This window comes from Callorhinus ursinus, unplaced genomic scaffold, assembly GCF_003265705.2.
Source record: "Callorhinus ursinus isolate GAN/ISIS: 27379988/994484 unplaced genomic scaffold, GSC_fseal_2.0 scaffold43, whole genome shotgun sequence".
NCBI lineage: Eukaryota > Metazoa > Chordata > Mammalia > Carnivora > Otariidae > Callorhinus > Callorhinus ursinus.
In genome coordinates, this window is record NW_027397105.1 from 3,025,566 (window position 1) to 3,052,763 (window position 27,198).

Genomic DNA, 27,198 nt, shown 5'->3' on the forward strand with positions numbered 1-27,198 from the left:
CGCTAGGATACCTAAAATATCTATGAGATTAAAGGTGTCACTATTGGTTGATTTGACAGAAACAATAAAGATGCAAGAGAAATTCCTAAATTTGAAAAACAAATTCCTAAATTTGTATTTTAGGAGAAAATTTATACACTTTGGGAAAAGCAAAACACCAGGGGCACTGAGGTTTGTATTTTTCTAAGATAAAGAAACGAATTTTTCCCCCCCAACTTTGCCCGAAAAATATCAACGCAGGTCTAGACATCGAAAATTGCATATTTTTGTGACCCCGACGTGATTTGAACACGCAACCTTCTGATCTGGAGTCAGACGCGCTACCGTTGCGCCACGAGGCCTTCCCGAGTCCGCGGCGGGCGGGATCTCGTGAACAGAGCTATCGTCAGCGACGAGGGGCGGAGCTAAATCCTCAGGTCCTTCCCCTAAGGTTCCGCCCGCGTCGCTTTCAGAACCGTGCGTGGACATGTAGGAATGGACCTTCCCTCTGTGGGCAAATGTGCTTAAGGGCACTTGGCGTAAAGCCCAACTCTTTAACCTTGGGACACACGGCGCTTGCTCAGCAGAGGAGCAACTGGTGTGTTTGGGACTTATTTCTGGGGATGACAAAGCCATCGCGGTGTCACTGCAGTCCTGATTCTTCGGCCCCCCGACCCCGACAAATAGATGTAACCCCGGCTCTGCCAGTGACTCGGAAAGCCCCTTCACTTCGGTCCTCTGAACCTCGCTTTCTCCTGTGTCGGCTGCGCGTGGTCAAGCGCAGTCTCTCGCGGGGTGACCGGGGTTACCTCATTCACGCCGCCTCGTTCACGCCCACCCGCCGCTCGCCCAGACTCGTGTCATTCAGGCCACGCGCCTGCGCATGTATTGAAGTTCCAGCATCGGAACCGAGACTTCGCAGCAGGCGTTGGTGGTATAGTGGTGAGCATAGCTGCCTTCCAAGCAGTTGACCCGGGTTCGATTCCCGGCCAACGCAGTGGTTCTCGCTTTTTCCTTTTAAAAAAAAAAAAACCAACAAACCAACTTTTCACTCGCTCCGGGATCCGCCCCTCTACCCGGACTCCGTTGTCGATGCACAACCAGCACCGAGGGCTGCGCGCCCACCGGAGCCCACGAGCGCGCGTCCCCGTCGCGGAGAGAGCGCTGCGCCGGCTTCGAGCGCTCCTGTCCGGCTGTGCGCCTGTCATCGCCGGCGAACGCGTCTCATCAGCACATTCACTGAACGGAGGGGACAAATGGCTCATTCCGCCGCACATTTAAAATGCAAGTTGCTTGAGGCGAAACACAAACTCGAACTTTTGGAATGTGAGCCCGAGAGTCGGGACTAACTACCCTTTACTTTCTCCCTTCCCTTTCTTCCTTTTTTTTTCCCCCCTTCTTTTTAAGGAAAACCTCCGTCCCACGCCCGGGGCCGGGTACTTCGCTGTGAGTAGGATTTATCACAGGATGATAGAAAAAAAAGCAAAAGATGCTTTGCTTCTCCCCGTCGGGGAATCGAACCCCGGTCTCCCGCGTGACAGGCGGGGATACTCACCACTATACTAACGAGGAAGGAGCTGGGAGAAGTGCTTTCTGGCTCGGAGATGTGGCATCTTGGCCGCGCTCCCCACCCCGGTTTCCAGCCCGCCGACCACTGGGAAGGGCCAGCCGGAGACCCGCGCACGCTCTGGACCGCCCCTGAGCGACCCCGAGGCGCGGCGAAACGCGGCTGTGATAGGTCCCACCCCGTTCCATCCCAGTCCCCCACAGCTCCAGCCGGCCGGCGGGGACCGCTGCAGAGCGCTCAGAAGCCGGGCGGGAACGCGAGGGGCTGGCCCCGCGTCCGCACGTGCCTGCGCTCTCCCCGCCGCCTCCCCGGGCCGGGCTGCGCGCCGCGAGCTCCCTCCGGTCACCGGGCTGTGCGCTCGGGACAAAAGAGCTGCCAGCTCCCCGGCTCGGGGCTCTCGGCCGGCTGCACGGGCTTTGCAGGGCGGCCTGCGCGCCGCGCCGTTCCTTCCACCAGCGCCTGGGGCACTCCGGTCTCCGCCAAAACTAAAGCCGGGCTCGTCCGGGATTTGAACCCGGGACCTCTCGCACCCGAAGCGAGAATCATACCCCTAGACCAACGAGCCGACGTGAAAGCACGCTCGCGGACGCCTTTAGAGGTCGTACTAGGCCTCCTGCGGCCCTAGGGCCACGGCTCGCGGCGGAGCCGGTCCGGCGCGCGCGCGGGGACCACCGGCCCCAACGCCGCGCACTCCTGAGCCGGGTCTGGGAATCTCCGCTCCCGCCCGCGAACTCCGGCTCCTCCCAGGAAATAACGTCGGGGAAGTAGGAGGGAGTGGTCTCGGCCTCCTCCGCACCCCGCGCAGCCCTCCAGGACTACCCTGAGCGCCCGGGTTGTTCCACTCCCTGTGGTCACTGTCTCGGGGCCACTGCATAACCTGGGGTCCCGGCTCTTCCCGCGTGCGCCCGCCGTCCTCGGACCCAGTCCTCTGGCGCAGAGCTTTGAAGATAGGCGGTGGAGTTGCATGGTTGGGGACAATGAATGAGTCCTGAGGTTCCTAGGTGAACACCTGCCCCTCTATCTGTCCCTGCACCTGTCCATCCTCCTGGAGCGACGAGCAGGTCCAGTACCCAGGCAAGGGAATAACTCCCGGGGCCAAGAGGACCCCGGAGGAGGAGTCATTGAGATGAATGGGGGGCGGGGCGGGGTAGGGGACAGACTTTCCAACCTGCGCGATTGGGGCGAGGTCTGGCGGCCAGGACCGTCCCTGATGCCTAACGCCCCTATCAGCACTGGTTCCAGGACCTCCCGCCTGTACGATGAGGTTACCCCTACCCTCCCGTCTACCCTCCGCTCTCCACTTACCGCCTAGGATGGCCGGGAAGGAGACCCTCCTCCCTGCCGCCTAAGACCCCCCAGAAGGTAAGGGGCTCCGAGGCAAACGCCCGCCTGAGTGTGGTCTAAGGCCAGGCCACCGGAGTTTCCCGGGCTCGGTGAGCCTCTAAGCTCTTAATACACTCACCACGCTCTCACTTTGGGGCTGCCCAGGGTCCTGGCAGGACATGGTGGAGTCAGCGGCCTCGGCCACCTGCTCTGCCTTCCCTCTGCTCAGTGCCTGCTCTGGGGAGTTCTCCCAGCAGGGTCTGACCAGCCACGGCCCTCGACCTCCCGGTAGCATCTCTGGGCTGAACCATTTTGTCCCACCTCCCAATCGGGTGATTTGTGGGGGGCCGGTCCTTCCTAATATCCAAACCACAGATGTTGTGGTGGGGAGACTTCAATGAAGGGTTTAACACGTTGCCTTTTCTTTCCCAGGTGTCCTTGGCCAGACGGTGGGGCAGGACAGTAGAGAGCAGCCCATCATCCTTTCCTGTCTGTGTCCCAAGCCTTTTCAGGGGGCTGAAGCGCTCAGGGCTGGTCTTCTGGCATCTCCCTCCTCCTTACTCTTCTGCAACTTCTGTCTCCTCCGCTTGGGCCCCAGCGTTTCCCCCAAGTCTCTAGTTACCAACCACTCTCTTCTCTGGGCTCAGGCGCCTAATCTGCACAGAGGTGGAGCCCGACCTCCCTTACAGAACGCGATGAAAGCTGTCCTCCTTTTCCCTAGAGAAACGCACATGAGATGTCAGAGAGTTCACAGATACCCCGAAGCCCCATCCTCCGACCCCACTTTTAGAATCCAAGAACAAAGGTGTAAACTGATCACTATTTAAGTTTGGTGTATTTTACATTTCAACAAGAGTCAGAGCTTTACACGGCAAGATTGCGTTCTAAGGTATAACTTTGGGTAGTCCCAGTTGTTTGAAAAAGTTTGGGTGGGAAAGAGTGAAAAAAATATTCTTGGGGAATTTGAGTTGGTGGCACCCCTTGCCCCCAGCCCTTCCCTAAAGTAGAACCCAGGCATCGTCCTGAATTTCTCCCTCTTTTTCAGACTCCACATCCTATCATTTACTGAGTCCTCCCATTTTTGTTTTTGTTTTGTTTTTAATCTTAAAATGCCTTGAATTCAACCCCTCCTTTCCATCTCTTCCACAACTGCCCTGGTGCAAGCCTTTGACATTTCCAGAACCACCCCCTGTCTACACACACACACACACACACACACACACACACACACACACACAGACTCTCTGATCCCTTGTGCTATTATTCTTTTATGTAGCATTGATCTAGCATATGATATAATTTAATTTTTAAGACAATTTCATTGTGTTTGTTGCTCCCTGCTATATTCCCAGGATCTAGATCAACGGCCTGGACACAGTAATAGTTGTTTACTAGAACATAGGGCACATTTCCACGTGATCTTCCAGAATTAGCTCACCTCCTCCAGAGAGCCACCCCTGACCACTCTCTACTCTCAGGCCCCATGAGAGACCCCTTCTCCATGTTGTCAAGCTCCCTGTTCCTGCCCTTTGTGCATTGGGTTGTGATTTCCTCTTCCTTTCCACGAGCTCTTGGAGAAAAGGGGGCTGTGCAGGCACAGCGGGCATTTCCTGCACCCTCACCAGCCCGGCTTCAGTGCTCCCTTCCACCCCCGACTCTCGGGAGACCCCACGGGGAATGAGGTCTCTTCTGCTCCCGCCCTGTCCACGTTCGTGGCCCCAGCCCTTCAGCACCCTCTCGGAGGAAACCAGACGGACGGGTTTCTCTGCTAACTCCTAACCCCGACTGCCAGCTGATAGAGACCGATGAAGGTGACTATACGTGAAGGAACTGCACCACCCCCTCCAAATTCTTTTTAATAAAAAAAATTTAAAAACATATTATATATACATATACAATTTTGAGGTCCCAAAACAAAGAAATATAATGAAGAACCAAACAAAACAAACCGACTCAGGCGCGCGGGGACGTCCTCCCGCGGGGTTTTGGGTTAGCCCACCCTCCCGGCTCCAGGGCAGAAGCAGGTGTTCAAAGACGTGGGCCCGGCGGGTGGGGGGGTGGGGGCAGCTTTTGCAGCGGTGGTCTCCAAGGACTGGCAGTTCGTGTCTGCAGGAAACCTGGGCGCTCCGAGGGCGGAACGGGGACCCTTGCTCCTCCAGTATAAAAACACTTGATAAATCCATTAGGGAATATAGATTTAGCAACAAAATGCTAGGAATCCCCTCGCAGGATTGAATAAAAGGCACCGCTGGGATTCGAACCCAGGATCTCCTGTTTACTAGACAGGCGCTTTAACCAACTAAGCCACGGCGCCAAGGACAACCGGGATCCTTCCGGGGCTGCACTACAGGAATAGAGCGCTCGGAGCTCAGCCACAGCCACTGCCGACTTCTCTAAAACCCAGTTTTGCAAAGCAGCTGGATTTGGCATCACACACCCACCCCTGGTGTCCCCACATTGTCTAAAGGAATAAACCAAAGACAGAAGTGCTGGGTTGGGGAAGCCCCAGGGCGGGGCAGGATTCCTGAGACCCAGGGTTTCTGCGGGATCAGTTTCCGGCCCTGGACAGGAGGTAAACGGACAGAACGTCAGAGAAGGAAAAATAAGCACACGTAGTCGGCAGGATTCGAACCTGCGCGGGGAGACCCCAATGGATTTCTAGTCCATCGCCTTAACCACTCGGCCACGACTACCCCGTTGAAATTGGAGTATTTGTCCTTAGCCTTTCTTAGATCTCATGCCCGGCAGACACGCCTCCTAAATTACTCGGGGTCCCAGGGCCGGGAGAGCGGCGGGTGCCGGCAGCGCTGGGGAGACTCGGGGCCGATCCGCCCCCGCGCAGCGCCCGCCCCGCCTCTCTGGGCCCCTAGTGCCGGAGCTTGCCCTGTCTCACACCGCCTCCAACAACGCGTTCCCGGGGAAGCTTCCCTCAGCCCCAGCCCGGGGACCTCCCTCCCAAGCCATGGAGTGTGCTAGCAGTTTAGGTTTTGAGAAGCGGTGGGTCTGATGTCGTCTGTGATCAAAAGTCAAATGGCTCCCCGCAGAAAGTTCTGGGTTGTAAAGAGCAGGTGCGCGCTAAAACAAAAGAACTACAACAAAAAAAGCCGCACTTGGCCCGTACGGGGATCGAACCCGCGACCTTGGCGTTATTAGCACCACGCTCTAACCAACTGAGCTAACCGGCCGGCTGCTTACGCGGTTTTCCTCAATCTCTACATATGGATCAGTACAAGAAAGACCATTTTGAAGACCACAAGAGCGTGACCCAAAGGCTTCCCAAATACAAACTAGAACTGATCCCTACTGGCCAGGAAGCAATGCCCTCTGAGCGTCTCGAAGAGGTGTGACTCGGCTGTACCTCTCCAGCTAGCGAGCAGCTCCCGGGAAAGAAACAGAACACCAGCCAGACGCATCATCGCCCACAAATGCTCCTGCAACTCCCGATTCTGTGGGTTCGGATTCCGGAATTCCTGCCGGATCGGCCTCGGGCCAGGCCCGGGCCCACAGCACTGACTCGGGTTCTCTGGCACATGCGCCCCGGCTTCCTCCCAGGCCCCTCTCCGCGCTTGGTGCTCCCCTCCCCGATACCCGTCCGGTTCCTTCCCGACACCCCAGGCTGGCACGCTGGACTTCCCCGGGGCCCGGCGTTGCTGAGCGACACCATCTGGCCATGTTGTCCACCCTGCCCTCCACTCCCCAATTTCCTCCCTTTAAGGCCTGACTCTTGGTATCATTGTCCGACCAGAAGCCCCTCTCCAAACCGAATTTGGCTCTAGCAACAAACAAGAGCGAAGTGATGGGCTGGCCGCCAGGAGGTCAGGAGGCCTGGGACCCGGAGAGACGCACAGGCGGGATACATCACCAGAGCTTTATTGCGGGCCAAGGGGCCTGCCACAGATACCCCCCCAAAGGCAGAACCCAGGCGCGCGGGGCCCCCTCTTGGGGCCAATGCCTTGACCCCGACTAGAGAGGGAATATCAACGGCTCCGTCATCTGCCCATTTCAACAACTTCCAGGCAGGCTGGCACCAGAACGGGAAGGACACGTCACAGAAGGGTAGCAGTTTGTGAATTCGGGGATCTGGGGTCCTGGTGCCATCACAGAACAGGTGAGGTACAACGAGGGGGGAGGAGATGATAGGCCTGGGGCCCCAAGGCTTCCGGCAGGCCCCCACCGCCCTCCAGCTCAGCAGGACAAAGAAAAGGCTCCCAGGGAGCTGGGGTGCTTGGGCTCCTGGATAGAAAGGCAGGACAGTCGGATCTTGGGATTCACACGAGTCAGAAGAGTCAGCTCCCCGCACTGGAACCGCTGTAGCCGAGGCTCTGAGACCAGAAGAGAGGAACCCGGCTGTCCTAGGCTTGTGGTTTGTCGCCCCCACCCACCACCCTCCTCCCCAGCTCCCAACACCCTCCCATCGACTGATCGCTCGTCCCTCCTCCTTCAGGGGCCCCTCTACCCACGTACCCCCTCCCTCTCCCATACCTAACCGGGTGACCATGGAAGGTTTCCTCTCAAGCTCAAAAGAAAGCACGACAGGGCGGAGGACAGAAAAGCTGGTACACAGTGTCCGGAGAAAGAGGGTCAAGGGCTCATCCACCTTGGCTGAAGACTAAAAGGGGAAACTGAGGATTAATCAGAATTCCTTTTTTTCTTTTTTCTTCAGAACTCAGATTCTTAAACCCTCTACCAAACCCTCGGCAATCTGGGTTTCGAGCCCCCACCTCCCAGCCACGTCTCACCTCAGGCTGGGCTCCAGGACCTGTAAATTGCAAGGCCACTTTCCCCGGCCCTCGGACAGACTCTAGGAGGGAGGTCCACTCACTGGGACACAGCCCTAGTGCTGCTGCCACATGATGATTCCTACAGGTCACCACGGCTTCGGCAGTCCCATCCTCCACCAGGAGCCTGGGGAAAGGAGGGGCCCCGGAGAAACAGAAACTCCCACGCAGACCCCGGGTGGCCGGGTGGCCCCAACGTGCCTCCCTCCCCACCACTTCCCGCCTAACCCATTTGACTTTAACCCACTCATCCCTAACAACTTCCGAAGCCATTCGCACAAGCCAGGAATCATGCCAACAGGCCAGCAGACAGAGCAAGTCACGTGACAGGGAAATACGGGGCGCAACGGGTGCCCACCTTGTGCTCTCACCTGATGCTGGCCTGGCTTACAGAGGTCTGTGTGGGACAGGTGGAGCCCTGACGAGTACACCTTCCCTGGGGTGGAGAGAGGGGGTTGGAAAAATGCTGAGTCCCCTCACACCCACCTGGCACCCTGCACCCCACTCAGCCTGTGCCCTCCCATACCTGGGGACAGAGGCTGGTACAGTGAGCACACACCCACAGGAGCTGAAGGCTGAAGACAGAAACGATATGGCAAGAGGCACTGGCCTGGAAGGGGGCTCGGCCACCTTGCAGAAGTTCAGCCAGGAAGATGTGGGGCAGGGGAGCACTAGAGAGAGAGAGACCGGAGTCCAGGAAGAGCCGACAGCATTCTGAAAGCGGGCTATGTCGGGAAGGACTGGGCAGGCACAGGGTCGGGGACGGGAGAGGACACTGTACTCTCCCAGAAGCCTCACGGCTCATTCTGAATCCTCACCTCTGACGTCCATTATTTCCCAGGCTTGAACCAAGATGGTAGCCCAGAAAGAGATCTGCATTTTAGACTGAAAAGCCTTTAACACTAGGCTGAAAAACCTAGAACACTACATCTTTCTGGGTAAAATAACTAGCACCGGGCATTTTTATTTGGGGCAGAGGAAACCCTTCTGACTCAACACGTTCTACTAGGAGTGGAGAACACTAGTTATGGCAAAACTCCCAGAGCCGGGACCATGTGTAGGATGTGGATGCAAGGCTGTGAAGTCTGGGGAGCAGGGCCTGGGGCACTGACCTGATTGTGGTCTCGGGGGGGAAACTCAGGACCTGCAGATAAGTGGATGGCTGGAAACAACAGTAAATATTGTGGGATCTGCAGGTGCAGGCGGCAGAATGAAGAGGAGGGGAAAGAAATCAATTTGAGGCAGGAGCTGGTACCAGATCACAAGTTAGACACATACCCCTCCCCCCACCACCCCCAGCAGGCTGCACCGTGGCCTAAGCAGAGGGAAGCATGAGGGAAGGAGCGGCGTGGAGCGTCTCATGAGGGCCGAGGGCATACACACCAGACTACACGGCGAAGTCACATCAAAGAGAAGGTGCTGCGGGGGGGGGGGGGGGGGGCGGGGAGGCCAAGTGGCCTCGCAGATCTTCACCTGGACATCTTCTTCTCCAGCTGGCCGAAGTAGACTCGGGCTCCTGGGAGGAGTCCTAGTGGGGGAGGCAAGTGCGGCTCTTTGATATAGATGTCTAAGTGCGGGCGGGACAGGCAGTCGGCAGCCTCCACGGCCACGGTCAGCTTCACAGACGCTCTCGAGGTCCGAGTGCCGCCTGCAGAAGCCAAGGGGAGGGGTCAAGGGCATCTGCCGGGACCCCAGAGTCCCAGCACGCGACTTCACCCCTTTCCCCGCAAAGGAGGCGTCATTACCAGGCTTTGCCCAGAAAGGGGCCGGGAATGGCTCACACAAGGTCCGTGACAAAATCTCAGCTGAGAAAGACACCAGGGTATCGGTGAAGCTGGAGGGTCACAGAAATACAGTGATAACAGAGGCATGAGAAAGCAGAGATTGGAGAGGGGTCTGAGGACAAGAAAAAGAGCTAAAGTAAATGCAAGAACATCATCTGTAAGGTCCTAAAAAAGCCTTGCCCCGGGTCAAGTCACGCACTAAAAGGAACAGGGTGGGCGCCTGGGTGGTGCAGTCACTTTAAGCGTCCCACTCTCGATTTTTGGCTCAGGTCGTGATCTCAGGGTCCTGAGATGGAGCCCCACAGGGGGCTCTGGGCTCAGCGGGGAGGTGGCTTGAGATTCTCTCTCTCCCTCTGCCCCGCGCCCTGCTCGTGGGCAACACGCCCGCTCTAATAAATCTTAAAAAGAAAAAAAAAGTAACAGGGCTTATGGGAAAAACAGAGCTGTGGCAGATCACTCAGGACCCACACGACACCGTAAGCAGCGGCCTTACCAGGAAGTACGGCAGATGTTAAAGCTGCGTTTGCGTGCGTGCCTAAGGAGCTCAGGTGGCCCACCCCTGGCGGCTTTATATGCCGGCGCTCGTGCCCACGCCCGCCACTCATGGGTCCGTGGAAACGATCCTTTCTACTAGAGACTGGTTTGTAAGAATTACACAATTACACATACAATCCAGCGGGGCTTTTTGTTTTTCCCCTTAAACCCCAGGGGAAATCTGTGGCTTCGTCGTCTGCACCGGCAGCTGCCTGGGAGGGACAGAACAGCTGTTCCTGAAGCCAGTGCTGCTCGCACTGAAGAGGAAGGCCCTGCCTAGAGCTTCCAGCTTTGTTCTTTTTTATTTTTTTTTTTTTTCCTTCTTAGATTTCCTTTCATTGCTACAGCTTTTCCTTAACTGTGAGGAAGCTCGCTCGTGATCTTTAGTGAACGCTAAGGCGCTAGGGAGAAACTCAGGCATGAAATCCAGCTTCCCGGTCATGGGGACATCTCTCCTCTAGGAGCTGAGTCCCGTCAAAGACACATGCGCCGTGCGGGGGAACAGACTGTTCACCAAGCCCCACCCCGGTAGGAGAGTGTGGCCACGGGAGCTGAAGAAGCTGGCGGACATTTACTTGCCACTAAGCAGGTCGTCCAGCGAGGTCTTAGGCAGGGCCTTGCTGGCGTCCAGCACGGCCGGGAAGTCCGGGCCGCTCTCGAGTTCCAGAGTCCACTCGTCCTGCACAGTGAGGCAGGACGCACAGCCAGCCAACTCCAGGGGATGCTGTGGGATGCACGATGGCCCGCCCTGCTCAAACAGCAGCGGGGTCTGCCGAGAACAGGAAGACAACTCTCTGAGTGCGTCCTGCTCCAGAGGCAGTTCACAAAATACTACGACCGGTTCTGTTTTCTTCCCAGAGGCTGGTGAGAGGGCCTTGCATTTGATCTAAATCCGCCCTTCTCCCAGGAGACCTAGACAGTAGCCAGGCACCGGCACTCCCTCTCCAGTCCCTAAGCCAGAAAAGCTTTCCGGGGCAGGGTGGATGAAGGATCAAGTGGGGCACTCACAGGAGGGCCAGAAGCCACGAGTCGGTACACATAACCTGGGTGCAGGAACTCGAACCAGCGGACTGAGGGACCACGGAAGATTAAGAGAACCTGGGAGGGAGGGAGGGATGGAGGGAGGCAGGTGATGGGCTCCCACACAGGATCTAGGGGCACAGGACGACAGGCCCTAGGTCCCCGCGGTCCCCGTTTACCTTCTGATCCTTGTTCTCATCTCCTTTGGGCTCAGGTGGGCCCCATGCAGTCCCCTCCTTCCTCTGGGTGCCCCCAAGCCAGCTCCCCGATACGTGGAAACTGAGGATGGGCTTGGGCACCTCTGGATTAGCTCCTGGGGGGACACAAAAGTTCCTCTTCATCAGTGCCTCCTTGTGGGACAGCAAGAACAGCCGGCTCTGTTCTATGTGGGGACCGTCGGGGAGGATGGGCTCTGCCTGAGGTGTGAGGGAGGTGGCTGAGTGAAGCAAGGGTCTGGGCACAGGCAGGATCAGGGCATCGGCCAGGAAGAACTGGATATAGACTCTGTTGGGAGAGACAAGGAGTAGTTTTCTTAGCAATGTGCGCACTGGGCGTCGTGGGCCCCCGCATTCCACCACCGGCACCAGGCCCTGCCCTGCCCCTCAAGAGACTCAGGGTGCGGCCACAACCCCAGGGAGCCAACCTGGCCTGCTGCTTCTGGATGAAGCCTGTCATGTTCAGCTCCTTATAGGAAGGAAAGTTGCTTCTGACATTCCGCTCTATGACCAACTGGAACTTCTCTGTCCGTACCAAGCAGCCTGGAGAGAGAAAGTTTTCTAGTTTGGCAAGAGGAGACCACCCTGCAGGTCTCACCGCCTGTCCCAGGCCTGAGCTGCTCGCCTAACACGAGGTGAAGGCCCAGACCCGAGCCCCGCCTCAAAGGGCTGATATTTCCAAGGGAGAAACCATCCCAGCCAGGCGTCCAATCCTGCCCCGGCCTCCTAGGTGGCCAGGCTCAGTTCACCTTTCTCACAAATCCCAGAACACCTGTTCCTTGATCTAAGAAGCCTTCCTTCACAGGACATCTCCTGTCAATACGGCTCAGTAAGCCCAAACTTAGAAGTGTCCTGCTGGTGTGCACGTCCGAAGCTATGGTGGGAGAAATGAACATTGGGGGTTGGAGTTCTGGCTAGAGAAACCCTCGCTCCTTTGCTCTGCCAACACCGGGGTCCCGGCCTTGTCCCAAAACTTGCAGATCAACACAGGCCGCTTCAGCATCTCAAGAACATCCCAGCAGGTGCCTCCTCCCCAACCCTACTGTTCTGAGACCCTCCCCATCTGCCCCCTTCTCTCCACTTCTGAACTCCAAACCTATGAACCGGGAGTCAGTGATGGGCTGAGAGTGCTTGGCCAGGATTAGGCAGGGGAGGGAACCACTTTTGTCCCGAAGCTGCAGACAGCCTTTATGAGACGAAGCCGCCAGAACCCCAATTAAAATCTGCAGGGAGACGAAGAACAAGGTATTGAATTATTTGTTCAACAAATACTCCGCAGCCACTCTGTGTCAGGTGCCACGTTAAATGTTAGCTACAGAGTGGACAAAAAATCCAGTCTCCGACCTCAAAGGGCTTACGCTGCAGTGGTGAAGACGGGTTTGAAAAGAAGACCCGTGCGTCCCCACGTTTAGTGGGGGGGGGGGGGGAAGTATACACACTGAGGGTAGAACTAGGAGCCAGTACGGGACCTCACAGGCTACTGTGAGGACTTTGCGTTTTATCTCATGTGCTCTGGGAGGAAGCACAAAAGGATTTCGCACAAGACAGCTCTGTGAGCCCAGTGAGGCTGTACCCCGCTTTCCATCTGCTGCGGAGAAAGCGGCCAGGGCGAGAAGAGGCGGGAAGGTCTGGTTAGAGGCTGGTGCAGCCGCAGGGGTGGGGGAGGACTACGAGAGCGGCGGTGAGGGCCGCCAAGGGAGGAGGCCTGCGCGCCCCCGGCGCCCCCTACCTGGGCTGGGTGGGAGGTGGCAGGCAGCAGCGACAGCCAGGACCAAGACACGCGCTGATTGAGCTGACAACTGGTCAGGTGTGACGACTCGGGCAGGGGCAGGAGGCTCTTAGGGTCAAAGGCAGCCCAGGCCCGGCACCGCCCCTCCTCCTTCAGGGTGGCCAGAGTAGGGAAAGAACAGGGCGTCTGCAGCCGCGTGTACTGTGGGGGAAGGAAGAGAAATCAGTGTGCGGCTGCGGGTCCCCCACGGCATGAGCTCGGCCACGCACGCTTCCCGCACACGCTCGCACCTTCTGCAGGGGACAGTGATGCGGCTCCTCCAGGATTTCCTTGTGTGCATTCCGACGCGTGCTGCCCGGCGGAGCCAGAACGTCCAGGACAGGAGCCAGGAGCTGCAGTCCCGGGCTGGGGTTCCCCGGAGACGAGTGCTGCAGGAGCTGGTGGTGTCTCAGCATGTGGGGACACAGCCTGGGCCAGGAAGAGAAGCGCTCGAGGCCCCCCGAGGGGGATGCCTCTTGCAGGATCTTGCGCCCCTGGTCCCTAGCCGCGCCAGCCCTCCACGCCCGGCCCAGCCCCCCGTCCTCCTCACTTGCAGGCCAGTTCCTCCAGCGCCCTGGTAGCCCACAGGTACAGGGGAAGGCCCAACTGGCGTTCCCATACCAGCTGCTCAAACAGGGAGGCCCCCTGGGCCTGGTAGAAAGACTGAGTCTCAGGCTTCTGACAAGAGAAGCCCCGAAGGAGAATGGCGCCGTGGAGACAGGGGGCGAGCACTGGCCTTCTCGTCCCTCCACCCACCGACTGCAGGAGGTGAACATCCTGGAGCTGGAGAAAAGCAGAAAAAATTGTAAAGCCGGGGTGAAGCCCTCAGCTCAATGAAAGCTGGGAGAGTTACTGTGGTGTCCCACTGCCCGGCGCCCAAGAAATACCGTTTCTCCCACGCAGGGCATGTTCTTCCAGGCCCCAGGCCCCTTTCTGCACAATGCGCTCCCACTGTGGGGAGCCTTCATCTCCCACGCGCTCCCCTCGGCTTTGCTGCGGGCCGGGAGGCTCCCGGTGGGCGAGGCGCCGCTACTCACCAGGCTGTCAGAGACCTCCTGGCCCCACACCTGAGATTCGGCTCCGGCCTCTCCCCCTCCAGTTGGAAGCCCCTCCGTAAAGGAGATACTCCCGTGTCCCAGCCTCTCCTCCTTCCTGATCTGAGCTCCTGTCCAAATCATTCCTGGCATTAAGTATGCAACCTCCACCCTCCGACACACACGTGTTCTTTTACATTTCTGCCGCAGAAGTTTCTGCCCTGCTGCTGCTGGTGAGTACCAGCCCAGAAAGGAAGGAGAAGCTGCCGAGAGGGCCGACGCCACACGTACCTCCAGGGAGACTCCTGGCCGCACCACCTTCCTGAGGCTGTGGAACTGCTGGTAGGCGAGGCAGAGTGCCAGCTGCCCGTCTACCTCATAGAGGCCGGCCGGCTGACTCAGCACGCCGGTGACCTTTCCCTGCGGAGAGGCCAAAGGTCCGGGTGGTCCCTCTTTCCTCCCTCTCTGGAGTCCCACATTTCCTGCCCCCCCCCCGCCCCCGCCCCCCTCTCGGATCTCTCCATCTCGCTCACCGTGTAGGATAAGAGTGTTGAGTGGCGGACAAGAGCAGGTTCCCTGTCCCCATCTTGGGAGCTGCTGGGCACGGGGAGCGGTGCGGGGTCAGCCTCCAAGAGGGGCCCATCCAGCTCCAGTTCCAGCTCTCGCACGCATTCTGGCTTCAGTGGCAGCAGGTGGGAGGAGGGACTGGTCGTCCACACGCGGTAGCAGTGCCCGCGGATCCTGACTACTCGCAGTGCTGTCAGCACATAGGACCTACCAGGCCAAAGGGCTCGGTGCCACACCAGCTGGGCAGGGATCTGGCTTGTGCGGGAGCAGGCAACACGGCACATGAGACGCTTCCCACGACACTGCCCCTCTGCCAGAGTCTCCCCCCATCATGATCTGACCTCAGCGACCCGCTCCTCGTGAGTTCTGCCTGGCCTCTCCCTGCGCTCTGACAATTCAATCTTAACCTCCTGGATTGCCTCCTTCTCACGGGAGATGCCAGGTATTTCCCAATCCCTCCCTTAAGATGCAAACTATCCCTAAAACTTCCTCCAAAATACAGAAACATTCCACCCAAGACTCCATGGCTTTTGCTTTTCCCCATCCCACCCCGTAACACACAAACCACCTTCATTTATTTAAGCTACAGGTAGAGAGTATATATGTATTCGGTATTGGGACAGACGTGAAGGGAATACAACAGACTGGTCCCTCTCTCCCAACATATCTCAACCCCCTGGGGAACACAGACGCAAACTCAAGTAACGATGTGGAACCGTATATGATCAAGTACCAAAAACTACAGTGGGCAAGGTTTCGGGGCCAGACCGGTCAGGGCGGGTGGGAATGAGCGGGAAGACCCCGTGGAAGAAGTGGAGTCCACACAGGGTCCCGAAGGGCGCGTCTCTGCTTCACCAAACTGGAGGAGAGGGGGAGGGAGGGGCGACTCCAGCAGGAGGCAGCACCATAAAAGCGTTCAGAACTCAGGACGGGTGAGGCGGTGAGGACACTGGCCGGGATGGAGAGGGAGCGTTCCTGGGAGACGCAAGACACAAGATGGGAGAGCCGAGAGGAGGGAAAAGCCAGCAATGACCTGCTGAGGACGTGATTTTAGAGGAAAATGAGAACCGCCCGAAGTACGGAAATAAAACCAACCGCAGACAGCAGGGTGTCATAGGGGCTGCAGAAGGTGCTTGTGGAGAAATTTAAGCACAAGGGGAAGAAACACGGCTCCCAAACCTAACAACCGTCTGGGGCACGCTCCTTCCACAGGTCCCACGCAGCACGCTGCCGTTCGCAGGGGCGAACGCACTGACTCAGGACACCCGAGCCTCACAGACTTCCACTTCTACCCTGGAAGCAGGTGAGTACCGCCGTCAGACCTCGGCCGCCACCCCTCGTCACTGTGCTGCTGAGCCCTGCCTGATGGTGCCTGCTGGCGCACAGCCGGGGTCCCCGGTGGTCTGAGTCAAGGAGGCAGGCAGCGTGGAGCAGTGCTTCTGCTCATTCGCACTGCCCTCTGCCCTCAGCAGGACCGCCGGCATCGCGGCCCTGCCGCCTGTATTCAGACGCCCCTTCCCTTCCTCTGTCGGAATGCCAGCATCCGAACGCAGACCCCCAGCCCTGCCCGTCTGGCCCCCCGCGCCCCGAGGCCACCGCAGCGGGTCGCCACCGCTCAGTGTCCTCTGCTCCTCTTCGAAGACAAGAGCCCTACCTGCGGAGGTCAGACTCCCGTCACCCCAGTGCCAAGCCCCCTCCGCAGGGCCACAGTCATTGCTCAGCAGCAACGTCTCATCCCCGACTGCCTAGCACGGCAGTTACCCTGAATCTTTTCTCCTCTTTTCAGAGTCCAGTCCTTCCTTTTCAAGAGATGATGATCTCAGCTCCTCCATCACAGAAGAGATTCCCTGGGCTCATCTAGGGTGACAAGTGTGTCTCCAGTATGTCTGCAGCAGCCTACAAACACAGCAAGATCACTTCTCCCCTGAGCCGACTCTGCCCAGAGCAGCATTTCCACTGGGCTCGAGGAGACGTGAAACAGTCTAATGTAAAGAAAATACAGAAGCTCCTCTCTAGGCTGGGAGGAGAAACAAGACCAGAAATTGGGGCAGCTCCTAAGCATTTTTAGTTTTAGCATTTTCAGTTCCTGTACCCGCTAATCACCGTCACTCAAGCTTATGACGCCTACGACACAAGAATTCTAACAGCGCTAATAAATGTCACAGTTCCCTTTTTTGATATGCATCTGAGAAAGTCTTTTTATCCTTTGTTTTGAATGCCTTTGAAACATCATTCAGATAATTATATGAGTCATTAGACAATAGCGTAAAAATTAATGATTCTAAAATTGTACCAGTTGATGTAGAAAGAAAGTAAATAATAAAGTACCAAGCGTTTTAAAAAGTGCACCTGGCCAAAAAAAAAAAAAAAAAAAAAGGGCACATACTCGATGCCTTAATGGTGCTGAGCTGGATAATTTTCATGGTCATCCTGCTAATGCACGGGAAAAACAAGTGATTCCGACAGGTTTTGAAATAGTCACACACGATACGAAAGTTGTCTATGCATACGAAGCGCACAGGAGAAAAGTGTGTTTCCTCCTTCTCCGTGCGGGAGTGATGCTACCTGGACCCCTCTGGCAACAGCGATGTCCCAGGAAACAGCGCCCCTTCCCCCCTAAGCTGGCCCCTGCTCTGATGTTCACCTTTGCTACTAAGAGTCCTGACAACTCCTGCACACCTCCACGACCCTGAACTGACCCCAATCCTCACCTGCACGACAATGGACACATGGCTGCCAGCTGGGGAGGAGCCGCCACCAAGAGACAAGACAAAGTGAGCTTTCTTCTGGCTCCTCACCAGAGCACTCACTCGAGCCAGCTTCCCAGCCAGGTTCGGCTGCACGCCTCTGAGCTTGCCTCTAGCGAAGGAGGACGAGAGGAAAGAGGAATTTTTATTTCTTTTCCCCCCACAAATGCCTTCCCTACTGCTGTAAATACCCTAGCAGGAATTTAAAATGTCCCTAGCCCAAAGCTGTCATTCCGACGATGTCCTTCAAACTCTCCCTGACCTTGGACAAGGCAAACTTCCCTTGAAGACTCGTACTCAACGTCTGGGAGAGGCCCCACCCCATCGTCGCCCTGACTCCGGTGGGAACACCCCCCCACCCCCGCCCCGGACTGCTCTCAGGGCCTTTCCCTCCCTCCTCCCCGTTTCACCTGGCTCCATCCTCCTGGAGGCAGGGAAGGACTACCTGTGTCTGAGCAAGCGGGAAGCGGTCTCTGGGTAGAGAACAGGGAGAGGGGTGGGAGGGCCAGGACTGGCGGTCGAGGGGCACACTGGCACTGGGGCACTCAAGAGCTCCAAGTGTCCTTCCCCTGAAGAATTCCACCTGGCAGGAGGGAGGTAACTCCAGCTGGGGAACAGGAAGAGATGGCCCAACCAAGACAGGTCCAGATCTAGGAGCTAGAGAAGACCAAGAGCAAGGGTTAACCCGGACCCTAGCATCCCACCCACCCTCCTTTTTTCCCTTAGAGACCTAACTGCCTCGCTCCCTAGACCGTCCTTGTGAGGCTCCGAGACACCTGGACCCCGCCTTCCTACTTACCTCACAGGTCAGGACACCAGTGTTATCTCTCACATAGAGGTCTCCTTTCCTGCACTCTTGTTCCAGGTCCCCCAACAGGTCTGTGAGCGTCCCTAAGAGTAAGAGCCGTTCCCGGGGTAGCGGGGTCCCATTGGGTCCAGCCTCTTGGGCCCAAGCCTGGTACGCACTAGAGCTCCAGGACAGGTGGCTGCAGCATGGCAGGTTCTGGTGGGTCTTGAGGTCCTGTACTGAGACAAAGCTGCAGAGGAAACGGAGCAGAGGTCCTGCAAAGCTGCATCCAAGCCTAGGAAACTACCCTCAACCCCAACAAGTCCCCCAAGATCCTAAGGAAACGTCAATGGACGCCACAGACCAAGAAAGGAGTTTGGCTGAACGGCAAGAACTTCAGGGCTCAGAGCCTAAGGAAATGAGGATACGGCCTGGGCCCGAGGACTGGGGAGTGCCTCCGGATGGGAGGGGGAAAGTCAGTGCTGAGTGATACTCTACACAAGACGGCGCCTCGGAGAGGACCAGAGGAACGAAGGAGTGCACCAGCAGCCTGGGGGCTGAGCGTGGGGACAGCACCTGACCACACTCAGCTCCTCTGACAGCATCTCGGCTCTCAGCTCCACAGAGAACGCCGATGGGGCCGCTAGGGCACGTGCCAATGGCCCAACCTCAGGGGCCCCAGCCAGGCTTCCTCCCCAGGCTGGGATATCACAGAACTCGAGACCGGCGGGGAAGCAGAGGCTGAGGTGGGAGTCCATATCTAGAGCCCCCAAATCTCAAAAGAGGCTTGAGATCAGCCATTCTCCAGGCAAGTGTCTCAACACTGTTCGTCACTACCAATGATGAGGTGCGGCACTCAGAACGTGAACAGCGAATTTATTGAAGTTGTGACGGATTCACATCTGTAATCCCGTTATTCCACACACCTGCCTTCTCATGGTCTTCCGAGCAGAAGAGAAAGAATAAAGGTATGAAGTGGCACATCTCACCCTCCTCATACTCATGAACACCACCCCCGTGAGAGCACTGACAGCTGGGAACACTATCCTGAGGGGCGCACTCCCCTTCCACATCTGTTTCATTCTTTCCCCAAAGGCTTTGGACGATATAAAAGGCAAAAATGGTGACTAGCATGTGTTGAGTCCCTGCTATGCACACGCTATATTGGGACCATTCATGCTCAGTAATGCACCGAAGCTTCACCAAAAACCCCTGTGAATGGGGCGCCTGGGTGGCTCAGTCGTTAAGCGTCTGCCTTCGGCTCGGCTCATGATCCCGGGGTCCTGGGATCGAGACCAACATCGGGCTTCCTGCTCAGCGGGAAGCCTGCTTCTCCCTCTTCCACTCCCCCTGCTTGTGTTCCCGCTCTCGCTGTGTCTCTCTCTGTCAAATAAATAATAAACAAAATCTTAAAAAAAAAAAACACACAAAAACCCTGTAACCACCACCAGTGAAGAAACTTGGGAGAGGTCAGTACACAATGGTGTGGGTGGCAAAGCCAGGAGTGCCTCACTCAAAAGACCATGTTCTTTCCCTGTGTTTCTCCACTTTTCTAAAGGCCCAGGACAAAGCTGGAAATAGCGGTTTCTTTCCCCTAGGCACCTTCAGGACAGAAAACAGTAAGGACATGGTCATTTGTCCCAGATTCTTCAGGGTCTAGGTCAGGAAACTTGAAGGTGAGAAGCTCGAATCCTTCCATTTGTCACTGATCTCCAACTTTCAACGCCTAGCACAATGCCTGGCACACAGCAGGCACTCCATGAAGAACGGAAATACGTATGAATAAAATCTTTACACCCGGGGAATAATTCCTATCCTAGCCTCGCCCACCATTCTTTACAGACTCCTCACTTCAACACATCGTGCCACCTAGTTTACATTTATCTTGAAGAACAAGAAACTTTAAAAAGGTTCCTTTTAGGAAGCTTTCCTAACAGATTCCAACTTACCACTTTTCCACTATCCCAGTAATGCCAGAATCTTGAGAGATCCGGATCTTTCTTTGATTAGACTGTGATCATGGAGGCCACTAGGCACATACTCGGTTACCTGTGGGAGACTCAAACCCCGCTGCACGAGGCTTCACAGCAATTACAACTTCTTCAACCAAGACTAACTGATAGGTAGCTCTCTGTCCCATGCTAACAGGTCAGTTTTCTAATGAGATCTGTTTCTGTGTTTACACAAACAATGCATTTAACCGTAATAGTTACAGTTAGGACGTGGACGAGGGCTGTAGGAAATTGAAGGAAAACCTAAAGCCAGTGGAGTAGATTGAGAAGAGTTACACGGGAGGAAAAGAAAAAAGCCCCCAAGTAAGTGTGTCCTGAGAAATTACTTTGGGATTAAAATAAGATATCATTTACTACCCAGCAACTACACACAAAAACCATTTTTCCAACAAGATAAACAGCAGATTTGGGAATGGTTCAGGACATGGAGGTACATGGCCCCGTGTGTCCTTTGGCACACGTCCACCTGTTGGAACGGCACGTGCATGCCCGATGAGCCCGCACCTCCCTTCAGGACCCTGGGTGCTGCCGGACAAGGGGAGAGAACCACCAACTGGATCAGGAGAGAGCACAGAGGAGACTCCACTAAACCTGTAACGTTTCATTTCTTATGAAAAAAAGACCTGGAGCAAATAATATGGCAAATGCTACGGTTTTTACGAGCTGAGCACTGAGTCGGACTACACACGGGGTCAGTAAGCCCACTGCTGAATTTGGAGGGCTTCACCTTTGCAATGAAGGCAGCAGTTGAATTGGTTCACAGTCTGGTGGAGCAGCATATTTAGTTACCATTGGTTTATAACAACGTCCTCAGATGAGAAAAGCATAGGATTTTGAAGATGATGTTTTGGATAACACAGTACGATTAAGCTGTCTTCTCACCAAAGATCCCTTGCCTTTACTGATGGAGATGGACTGCGGGGCCGAGTGAACGCCACGCTGCCATAAGCAGTGTTAAGTCCAGGGGAAAAGTACCCTATGCTTGCGCAAGGCTGGGAAATGCCTAATTAAGCAAAACTAAACAGACTTGCGCCTTTTTTATTTTTTAAAGGATAAACGGTGACACGTACACTCACAGAATGCCACACAGCGGTTGAAATAAATGAGCTAGAGCTCTTGACAGGAGTAAATCTCAGGAGCAGGTGAAGCACAAAAAGCAAACTGCAGAGACTATATAAAATATGTACAAAAGGTACACGAAACTCTATGGTACATGGCTTGGGGATGGACGCACATGCAATAAAAACACAAAGATAAGGGACTAATTCATCCCACGTTCGAGGTAACTACTCTATGACTCAGCAAGTATACTAGGTATTTACCCAAAGGATACAAAAATACAGATTCAAAGGGGCACGTGCCACCCAATGTTTATAGCGGTATTATCAACAATAGCCAAACTGCAGAGAGAGCCCAGATGTCCATTGACAGATGAATGGATAAAGAGATGGTGTGTGTGTGTACGTACACACGTACACACACACACACACACACACACACAATGGAATATGACTCAGCCATCAAAAAGAATGAAATCTTGCCATTTGCAATGATCTGGATGGAGCTAGAGTATATTATGCTAAGTGAAATAAGACAGAGAAAGACAAGTACCATATGATCTCACTCATATGTGGAATTTAAGAAAGAAAACAGATGAACGTATGGGAAGGGGGGAAAAAGAGAGGGAAATAAACCATAAGAGACTCTTAACAACAGAGAACAAACTGAGGCGTGACAGAGGCAGAAATAGAGGCAGGGGTGGGATGGGCTAGCTGGGGGATGGGGATTAAGGAGGGCACTTGTTGTGATGAGTACTGGATGTTATATGTAAGTGATGAATCACTGAATTCTACTCCTGAAACCAACATTGCACGGCCTGTTAACTAACTAGAATTCAAATATTTGAAAAGAAAAAATAAATAAAATAAAACATTAAGCCAAAACACTATGTGTTAACTAATTGGAATTAAAATAAAAACTTAAGGGGCGCCTGGGTGGCTCAGTCAGTTAAGCATCAACTTTTTTTTTTTTAAGATTTTATTTATTTATTTGTCAGAGACAAAGAGACAGAGAGAGGGCACAAGCAGGGGGAGCGGCAGGCAGAGAGAGAAACAGACTCCCCGCCGAGCAGGGAGCCCGATGCAGGACTCAATCCCAGGACCCCGGGATCATGACCTGAGCCGAAGGCAGTCATTTCACGGACTGAGCCACCCAGGTGTCCCAAGCATGGACTCTTAATTATGGCTCGGGTCATGGAGCCTGCTAAGGATTCTCTGTCCCTCTCCCTCTGCCCTTCCCTGCCCTCTCTCTCCCTCCCTAAAAAAAGATAATGATAAAAAATAAAAATAAAAACTTAAAACAAATACACCCACATTTGAAGTCGTGGTCACTTCTCTGAGGAGGTAAACGGGGTTCTTTCCACAGGACTTTCAGAGCCTTTAATCCATTAATGAGCCTTGTGACTTTCCTAGAGAAGCTTATCACACCATATGCAGTGTCTCGCAAACTTATTTGGCCATGGAACCCTTTTCTTGCAGTACTTTATCAACACTGCTTTGAACAGTTTCAGAAACGGAAGTGTTGTTAAAAACAAAAAACGCAACACCCTCAGAAGACTTTAAACTCTGGTCTTAAACACAACTATCTGCACTTGCTGATGTCTTAACTCGCTGCCTTAGTTTCCTCACACACACGAAAGAACATTGGCCTCTCTCTCCACCCTGAGAGTTCTTTTTACGAATTTTCCATCTTCCCCCACCTTCCTCTCTCTTCTCCTTGTCCCTAACTTGGCTTCAGCCAATTTAGGAGAGCCATCAGAAAGGGAAAGCAGCTTGACGGAGGATGGAAAAGCCTGGCAGAGGGGGTTGTGTTCAAGCACATTTTCCTCCCCTTAGCATGTTTCCCCTTGTGCTTCTCGTTTCCCCCTGGTTAACTCTGGGTCCTTTTTTAGTACCAAAGTTAACCCCCTTCTGAACCCCTCCTCTCCTTACCTGTAGCTGAGGGGCAGGGGAAAACCTTGGTTCTTTCCCTGGGACAACCAGGTGGTCTTCACACAGTCAATCACCGACTGAGTCAACTGGACATCGGGCTCGCTGCCAGGCAGACACAGGGTCTCTTGGATGAAGGTCTGGGCAGCCTCAAGCCAGGCTTGCTCCTGAGGAAAGGGAAACTAGTTAAAACATCTTCCTAACCATCCTGCCCACCAATGAAATTCTGGGAATAAAGTAAAAGAAAAAGAAATTCGGAGGGCATGTAAATAAACAAGTACTGGAGTTTAGAACTTGGAGGAAACCTGAGAAGCCTTAGTCCGGTCCCTCCTCAGACCGCTGGCCTTCCGGCTTTGGTCTCACCTGTTTCTCTTCTAAGTACCGTGTGATAACCGGCTGCACCACTGGAACTGTGCGGGTGGTCCTATCTCTTTCCCCAACAGACCCATACCAGTCCTTAACATGCTCAACTGGAATAAACATCGCCCTGGGAAACCTTCTCTGACGGTCCCAGGCAGAATGCTGCTCCCTTCCTGGAGCTCCCACAGCACCATGCACATAATTCTATAGAGAGCAACGATCATCACGCACAGTATCGTGGTGTCCCATCTTACGTGGGATGTGGTCCTAAGGCCAACATGTTGAAAAATAGTCAAAATCACTCTTGGAAAAAATCCTTTAAGTTGCTCATAAATAGGACACAATACTACATAGTAATATGTAATATAAATGTAAATATGCGTAATTACAAACAGTATGTAAAAAGGACATAGGTGGAGTACGATTTTTAATCATTCGTTTTTCTACTCAAGTATATACATTTGAGTTCCCATGAGCTAAATCAATGTAAGTGCAATCCCACCAGATCTGTTTTCTGTCTTTTCGGCTGAGATGCAGACTTCTTAAGCAGGACATGAGCCACCTTTGTATGCTTACCACACAGTCTGGAGACATAGTTGCCTTTCTATAGTTAGTTCTAGAGAAGGGGACCAGCTTGGCCTACTTCCAATGTTAGGCTGCTTTATTTTTTTTTAAATGGCTTATTTTTGTTTTTATTTATTTTTTTAAGGTTTTATTTATTTATTTGACAGAGAGAGACACAGCGAGACAGGGAACACAAGCAGGGGGAGTGGGAGAGGGAGAAGCAGGCTTCCTGCTGAGCAGGGAGCCGGACGCGGGGTTCGATCCCAGGACCCTGGGATCATGACCTGAGCCGAAGGCAGACGCTTAACGACTGAGCCACCCAGGCGCCCCTAGGCTGCTTTATTTTAAAATTCTGACAGGGGTGCCTGAGTGGCTCAGTTGGTTAGGTGTCCGACTCTTGGTTTTGGCTCAGGTCCTGATCTCAGGGTCCTGAGATCGAGTCCCCCGCCACCCCCGTATCAGCTTGAGACTCTCTTTCCCTCTCCCTCTGTCACCCCCCCCACCCCCCCACCCCGTCATGGCACGTGCACTCTATCCCTCTCTCTCTCATATACATAAATAATCTTTAAGATAATAATAAAATTCTGACAGCGTTCAACAGTACTGAGTACAACCTTTATCCTTCTTGATCCCCAGTGATAATGCTAAACCATTACAGCTCCATCCCTGTTCCTCCAATGCCCTTCTATTAGCCTTCTGGTCAATCCTCCACAGTCACTCAATCATTAGCAGCTCAAGGGACCTGTCTTCAGGTTCTATTGACTTCAGTGTCCTTGTGAACAGCTCTACCACTAAACTTCACCTTTACCCCACCTTAGCCAAACACTGTCACCCGTGATCATGGTTGTCAAAACTGGACTAGGTCAGAGCACCTGGCTGGCTCAGTCAGTACAGCACATGACTCTTGATCTCAGGGTTGTGAGTTCAAGCCCCACATTGGGTGTTGAGATTGCTTAAAAATAAAATCTTAAAAAAAAAAGATTGGACCACATCATCATTCAGCACTGCCTCAGCGACATAACGAGCGCCTCACCCGGACTCCTACATTCTGTCTTCCTCTCTAGCTCCTGAGGGCCTGTCCACCACTCGGCACATGGTTCAAAGTTGTGCCACTGCCTCAGAATCCCCTAAATTCTGTTAAAAATGTGAATTCATGGATCTCATCTACTGAAACAGAATCCTGGCAGGAGTGGGGGACCCAGGAATCGGAACTTTAAAAGATTTATTTATTTATTTGGAGTGAGCATGCGCACAAGCAGGGGGAGGGGCAGAGGGGGCAGGGAGAGAATCTCAGGCCGACTCCCGGCTGACACAGAGCCCGACTTGGGGCTTGATCCCAGGACCGTGAGATCATGACCTGAGCAGAAACCAAGAGTGGGATGCTTAACTGACTGGGCTACCCAGGTGCTCCAGGAGTATTTCATTTATTTTAAAATAAGATTTTCTATTTATTTGAGAGAGAGTGACAGAGAGCACAAGCAGGGGGTGGTGAGAGAGAGGGAGAAGCAGACTCCCCACTGAACAGGGAGCCAGATGTGGGGCTTGATCCCAGGACCCCAAGATCATGATCCTAGCTGAAGGCAGATGCTTAACCCACTGAGCCACCCAGGTGCCCCAGGAGTCTGTGTTTTAAATAAACTCCCCAGATCATAAATATAAACTGAAGTTTGAGAACACTATACATTTTCCCCTCGGTGACCTCTGCCACTGGATTTCCTTACTAGCCATCCACAGAGGCTACTTTAGTTGAGCTCTCTCGTGACCTCCATCTGCCTACCAGATTCTCCACCTGGCCAACCTACAGGCACCACACATCCCAACACTGACCTTTAAAAAAAAACCGAAAAAACGAAAAAACCCACTCCTCTGCCAACGTTCACCAATCAGCAAACAGCAACCTCAACCAAGTAATTCTACCCTGAAACCCGCGGTCCTCCTATAACGCCTTCCATTCCATACCCAAGTCCTTTAGATTCTACCTCCTCAACATATATATATATATATATATATATATTTTTTTTTTTTTACTGTTTTCACTTCTGGAACCTCAACACTGCTGCCGTGGTCGAGGTCACCATCATCTCTCACTGCTTTCCAGTCCCAGCCTTCTAACCGCTACTCTCTACCCTGCTACCTCAGGAAACGAAATCTCAAATCTCATCCAATCGCTCTTCTGCTTAAAACCCCTCAGTAACTCCCAATTAGCCTCAGGTTAAAGTCGCTGTTCAGCAAGACGCACGAGACTGTCAGCCGTCACCCCTCCAACCACCACCCAACTGAACTTGGGTTTTCCAAAGATACCTGTTCTCTCTCTTGCCTTTGAACGTGTTTTTGCCTCTGCCTGGAAACCTCTTTCAGCGCTTTTCTGCCTGGATAACCCCTACATGCACTTCGGGTCTCAGACGCTTTCCTTGCTTCCCGTTACCCCTTTCCCCCCAGCTGCGTCAGGGGCCCCACCGTTCGCCATTAATAGCCCGCCCGCGGCTTCCCACCCTGCTGGGAGCCTGGAGAGGGGGCGGAGACGTGTCCAAGCCTCACAGCTAGCGCCGCAGGCGCCCACAATTGCGTTCGCAGAACCCGCGACGGTGGAAGGACGATCAGCCTCGCAGCTCCCTCCCCTCGCCCAGCGACGGGAGGGAGGCTGAGAAGCAACGTGGAGGGAACAGGACCAGAAGGAAAAACGGGGACGAAGGACGGAGAAGCGCACTCACGGAGTCGGGAGCCGGAGCCGGGTTGGCCTCCATGATGCGCCCGAGGCTACGCCCTGGGAGAGCCCGCGAACAGCCGCCGCGCCAGGGCTCACGGGAAGGCCGCTCGGTGACGGCATCGGTGGGCGCGGCGGCGGCTGCGCCTCCGGCTCCTCCCACCCGCGGCCTCAGGCCCCCAGTGCGCAGCTGCCGCGGCAGCCCCCCGGCTCCCGCACGCCCGCTTCCTTCCGGGATGACTTCCCGTGTGGCGTCCCTGGCACGGGAAGGGGAGCGGGGGGCGGCTCCGGAGCTCGAACGCAGCCGGCCTGGTTGGTCGCTCCTAAGCATCGTTCCGTCTCCCTGATGTTGCCAAAGCACAGAGACGTGCCTCCTCAACGCGACCTGAGCGCGTCATTCGTGCTTGTGTTCTGCCCTTGACTCCTTGGTGTAACTATTTCCCCGCTAGACCACGAGTACCTAGAAGG

General features: G+C 54.6%; 1 protein-coding gene and 7 non-coding genes across 9 annotated transcripts; 1 reads left to right on the forward strand and 7 right to left on the reverse strand.

Annotated features, from left to right (window-relative positions):
• Nucleotides 1-269: 269 nt before the first annotated feature.
• TRNAW-CCA (transfer RNA tryptophan (anticodon CCA)) lies at nucleotides 270-341 on the reverse strand. Its single transcript has one exon. It is a non-coding gene; the product is annotated as a tRNA-Trp (tRNA).
• Nucleotides 342-904: 563 nt separating this feature from the next.
• TRNAG-UCC (transfer RNA glycine (anticodon UCC)) lies at nucleotides 905-976 on the forward strand. Its single transcript has one exon. It is a non-coding gene; the product is annotated as a tRNA-Gly (tRNA).
• Nucleotides 977-1,479: 503 nt separating this feature from the next.
• TRNAD-GUC (transfer RNA aspartic acid (anticodon GUC)) lies at nucleotides 1,480-1,551 on the reverse strand. Its single transcript has one exon. It is a non-coding gene; the product is annotated as a tRNA-Asp (tRNA).
• A 488-nt stretch (nucleotides 1,552-2,039) lies between these two features.
• Nucleotides 2,040-2,111, reverse strand: TRNAP-CGG (transfer RNA proline (anticodon CGG)). The gene has a single exon. It is a non-coding gene; the product is annotated as a tRNA-Pro (tRNA).
• Nucleotides 2,112-5,109: 2,998 nt separating this feature from the next.
• On the reverse strand, nucleotides 5,110-5,183 carry TRNAT-AGU (transfer RNA threonine (anticodon AGU)). The gene has a single exon. It is a non-coding gene; the product is annotated as a tRNA-Thr (tRNA).
• Nucleotides 5,184-5,480: 297 nt separating this feature from the next.
• On the reverse strand, nucleotides 5,481-5,562 carry TRNAS-AGA (transfer RNA serine (anticodon AGA)). Its single transcript has one exon. It is a non-coding gene; the product is annotated as a tRNA-Ser (tRNA).
• A 418-nt stretch (nucleotides 5,563-5,980) lies between these two features.
• TRNAI-AAU (transfer RNA isoleucine (anticodon AAU)) lies at nucleotides 5,981-6,054 on the reverse strand. The gene has a single exon. It is a non-coding gene; the product is annotated as a tRNA-Ile (tRNA).
• A 669-nt stretch (nucleotides 6,055-6,723) lies between these two features.
• Nucleotides 6,724-26,880, reverse strand: CTC1 (CST telomere replication complex component 1). Of its 2 annotated transcripts, XM_025864118.2 has the most exons (23): nucleotides 26,738-26,854; nucleotides 23,106-23,269; nucleotides 18,116-18,353; nucleotides 17,762-17,973; nucleotides 17,281-17,428; nucleotides 14,536-14,820; nucleotides 14,294-14,422; nucleotides 13,519-13,751; nucleotides 13,220-13,397; nucleotides 12,930-13,130; nucleotides 12,297-12,423; nucleotides 11,629-11,743; nucleotides 11,165-11,489; nucleotides 10,974-11,063; nucleotides 10,541-10,734; nucleotides 9,393-9,481; nucleotides 9,121-9,295; nucleotides 8,760-8,837; nucleotides 8,174-8,318; nucleotides 8,019-8,083; nucleotides 7,609-7,774; nucleotides 7,352-7,478; nucleotides 6,724-7,191 (listed from the first exon to the last, which is right to left on the reverse strand). In XM_025864118.2, exons 1-23 carry the CDS (start codon nucleotides 26,768-26,770, stop codon nucleotides 7,055-7,057), a joined length of 3,654 nt encoding a protein of 1,217 aa, XP_025719903.2. In that variant the 5' UTR covers nucleotides 26,771-26,854; the 3' UTR covers nucleotides 6,724-7,054. The 2 variants fall into 2 exon arrangements, with proteins under 2 accessions (XP_025719903.2, XP_025719905.2); XM_025864120.2 differs by lacking the exons at nucleotides 6,724-7,191; nucleotides 7,352-7,478 and having other exon boundaries at nucleotides 7,648-7,774; nucleotides 8,006-8,083; nucleotides 26,738-26,880.
• Between the last annotated feature and the right edge of the window lie 318 nt (nucleotides 26,881-27,198).

What these genes read in the sequence shown, in the direction of transcription:
- CTC1 (XM_025864118.2), bottom strand. Translation starts at nt 26,770, where the DNA reads ATGGAGGCCAACCCGGCTCCGGCTCCCGACTCC. An exon ending in CAACACTCTTATCCTACACG is followed by an intron (nt 14,423 to 14,535) that starts GTGAGCGAGATG and finishes GCCTCTCCGCAG; the next exon opens with GGAAAGGTCACCGGCGTGCT. An exon ending in CTGGAGAAGAAGATGTCCAG is followed by an intron (nt 8,838 to 9,120) that starts GTGAAGATCTGC and finishes CTGCACCTGCAG; the next exon opens with ATCCCACAATATTTACTGTT.